A 2168-nucleotide genomic window follows, 5' to 3' on the forward strand; every position below is an offset into this window, starting at 1 on the left:
GCACAAGATCTGTCTTAAAAATTAGAAAAAATACAAAATTTTGCAAGAGAGAAAGTAAAACTAAATTCCCAAAACATGCTTAGGGAATATAATGCAAAAATTCACAAAACTTATTACAAACCTGGGGATTGATTGATTGTATACTGTTTAACGTCACTCTCCAGAATATTTCACTGATATGGAGACGTCACCATTGCCGGTAAAGGGCTGCAAATTTAGGCCTATGCTCGGCACTAACGGCCTTTGAGCAGGGAGGGATCTTTATCGTGCCACACCTGCTGAGACACGGGGCCTCGGTTTATACGGTCTCATCCGAAGGACCGCCCCATTTAGTCGCCTTTTACGACAAGCAAGGGGGTACTGAGGACCTATTCTAACCCGGATCCCCACGGGGCCAAACCTGGGGATGCAGTATGGGTATTTTACAGAAAATTATCTTAAAAGTGGGCAGGGTCCTTCATTGCTGTTAAGAAGATAAATGATATCTTATACAAAATCGAGAAGAGTCCAAAACATAAGAAGGAAATTATCCACCATAACTGAATGAAACTTTATGAGGGAGAAAACAAACCCACCTGGTTTCATGCATAGAAATTTCTCTAAAAATAAAACTGTTAACCTTACCAAACAGTAAATATTCTTTTGTATCACAATAACATGTTATATATGCTACCTTCTTTGCCCTTCATATGTGCAACGATTCAAATGTGTACTATGCAACGGACGTGCAATCGTCCAGCAATGCATGCAGAACATCTCACCACCACTCACTCTGGCTTTGCGTATCAGTGTTCAAAGCGGGTGATTACAAATTTTGACCCCAAACCAGGAGCCAAGGGGGCCATCTTACTCAAGGAACCACCCACAGTAGCTCCAAACAAAAGGTCCAGAAAATCGATACCTAGACGTTACATTGCATCAGTACAACCTGCTCCGCCAACAAGCCGCGGGGATAACCTGCCTACTGCCACATTGGCCATTGACTCGTCTTACACTTCCAACGGAGATTCAGATGACCTGCCCTAAAGGGCCCCCTCTACAGAAGTACCATCTCAGCCAAAGCCAGTACCAGCACCCGCCTCGGAACGAGAGCCTTCTGGATCCACAACAGTCAAAGATGCCATGTCACCAAATGAAGACTCAAAGTCAACAACAGCTGTCAGAGGCAAGACCCTGTCTTTGTTAAAGTTCATCCTCCTCCTCGTCATCATCAAGCTCCATCCCAACAAAAGCTGTGGAAATTTCCATCCATGCACCTGAAAACTTTGAGGAGGAAAGCACTAGGCCGTACACCGTCCGAGAAAATCCAGATGCACCAGAGTACGTTCCGTGACAGATTCCATGAAGGTGAAGCTGGAAGGCATGGCACTTCAACAAAAACAACGCTTTACATTAAATGTAAAGGTCGCTCCTTCTTTACCAGTATTCCTACACATTTGACAGACCCAAGCTCCTTCCTGGCCGAGATGATAAAACCCAACTCCCCTTTCGAACCAATCAAAAAGGAAGGAAGCCCTGTATATGTGATTGATCGCAACCCAAGGTATTTTGACTTCATCCTAGATTACCTCCGTTCCCCAGAAGCCTTTCTAAAAGTACTCCCGACAGACAAGGGCATTCTACGTCAGATTCATGTGGAATCCACTTTTTTTGGCCTCCGTTCACTGACACGAGCTGTGGAGAAGTTTTCCTCTTCCCTTTCTTTATGGGAGGATTGATTTAGAAGATAAACAATGATTGATATTGGAGTGTGGTTGATTATTAATATTCATTTGTTCATGTTAATTTATTAACATAAACATTTCATTATTGTTCTCATTGTATATTATCATTATTTATCATTACGTCATGCATATCCATAATATTTATAATTGTCATTCATCCATGTTCTCAATTGTGATCATTTTCCATGCGTATTAGTGATATTATTGTGATAAATTATATGTTTATGTTGAAATGTTAATATGCTAATACAAAAAGCAATTACCTTTCATCTGCGTTCTTCCTTTTATTGTGGATCTTTGATGACCAACATTCCAGGACAAATGTATTTTAGAAGGAAGGGGCCCGTGTTACGAACGCAGTTTCTTTCTCTTGTTATATGACTGGATAAATAAATCAATGTAACATTAAAACCATAAAATAATGATAAGAAACATGCAAATATA

The 2168-nt window shown here is 40.9% G+C and overlaps 1 protein-coding gene across 1 annotated transcript; it reads left to right on the top strand.

Annotated features, from left to right (window-relative positions):
- Window positions 1–1250: 1250 nt before the first annotated feature.
- LOC134258000 (BTB/POZ domain-containing protein KCTD2-like) lies at window positions 1251–1718 on the top strand. The gene has a single exon (XM_062740564.1). It carries the CDS (start codon window positions 1251–1253, stop codon window positions 1716–1718), a length of 468 nt encoding a protein of 155 aa, XP_062596548.1.
- The last annotated feature ends 450 nt before the right edge of the window (window positions 1719–2168 follow it).

Source organism: Saccostrea cucullata, unplaced genomic scaffold (assembly GCF_032062105.1).
Source record: "Saccostrea cucullata isolate Sc308-1 unplaced genomic scaffold, CSIRO_AGI_Scuc_v1 ctg15903, whole genome shotgun sequence".
Taxonomy (NCBI): domain Eukaryota; kingdom Metazoa; phylum Mollusca; class Bivalvia; order Ostreida; family Ostreidae; genus Saccostrea; species Saccostrea cuccullata.

Coding starts and splice junctions, on each gene's coding strand:
- LOC134258000 (XM_062740564.1), top strand. CDS start 1,251: ATGCACCTGAAAACTTTGAGGAGGAAAGCACTAGGCCGTACACCGTCC.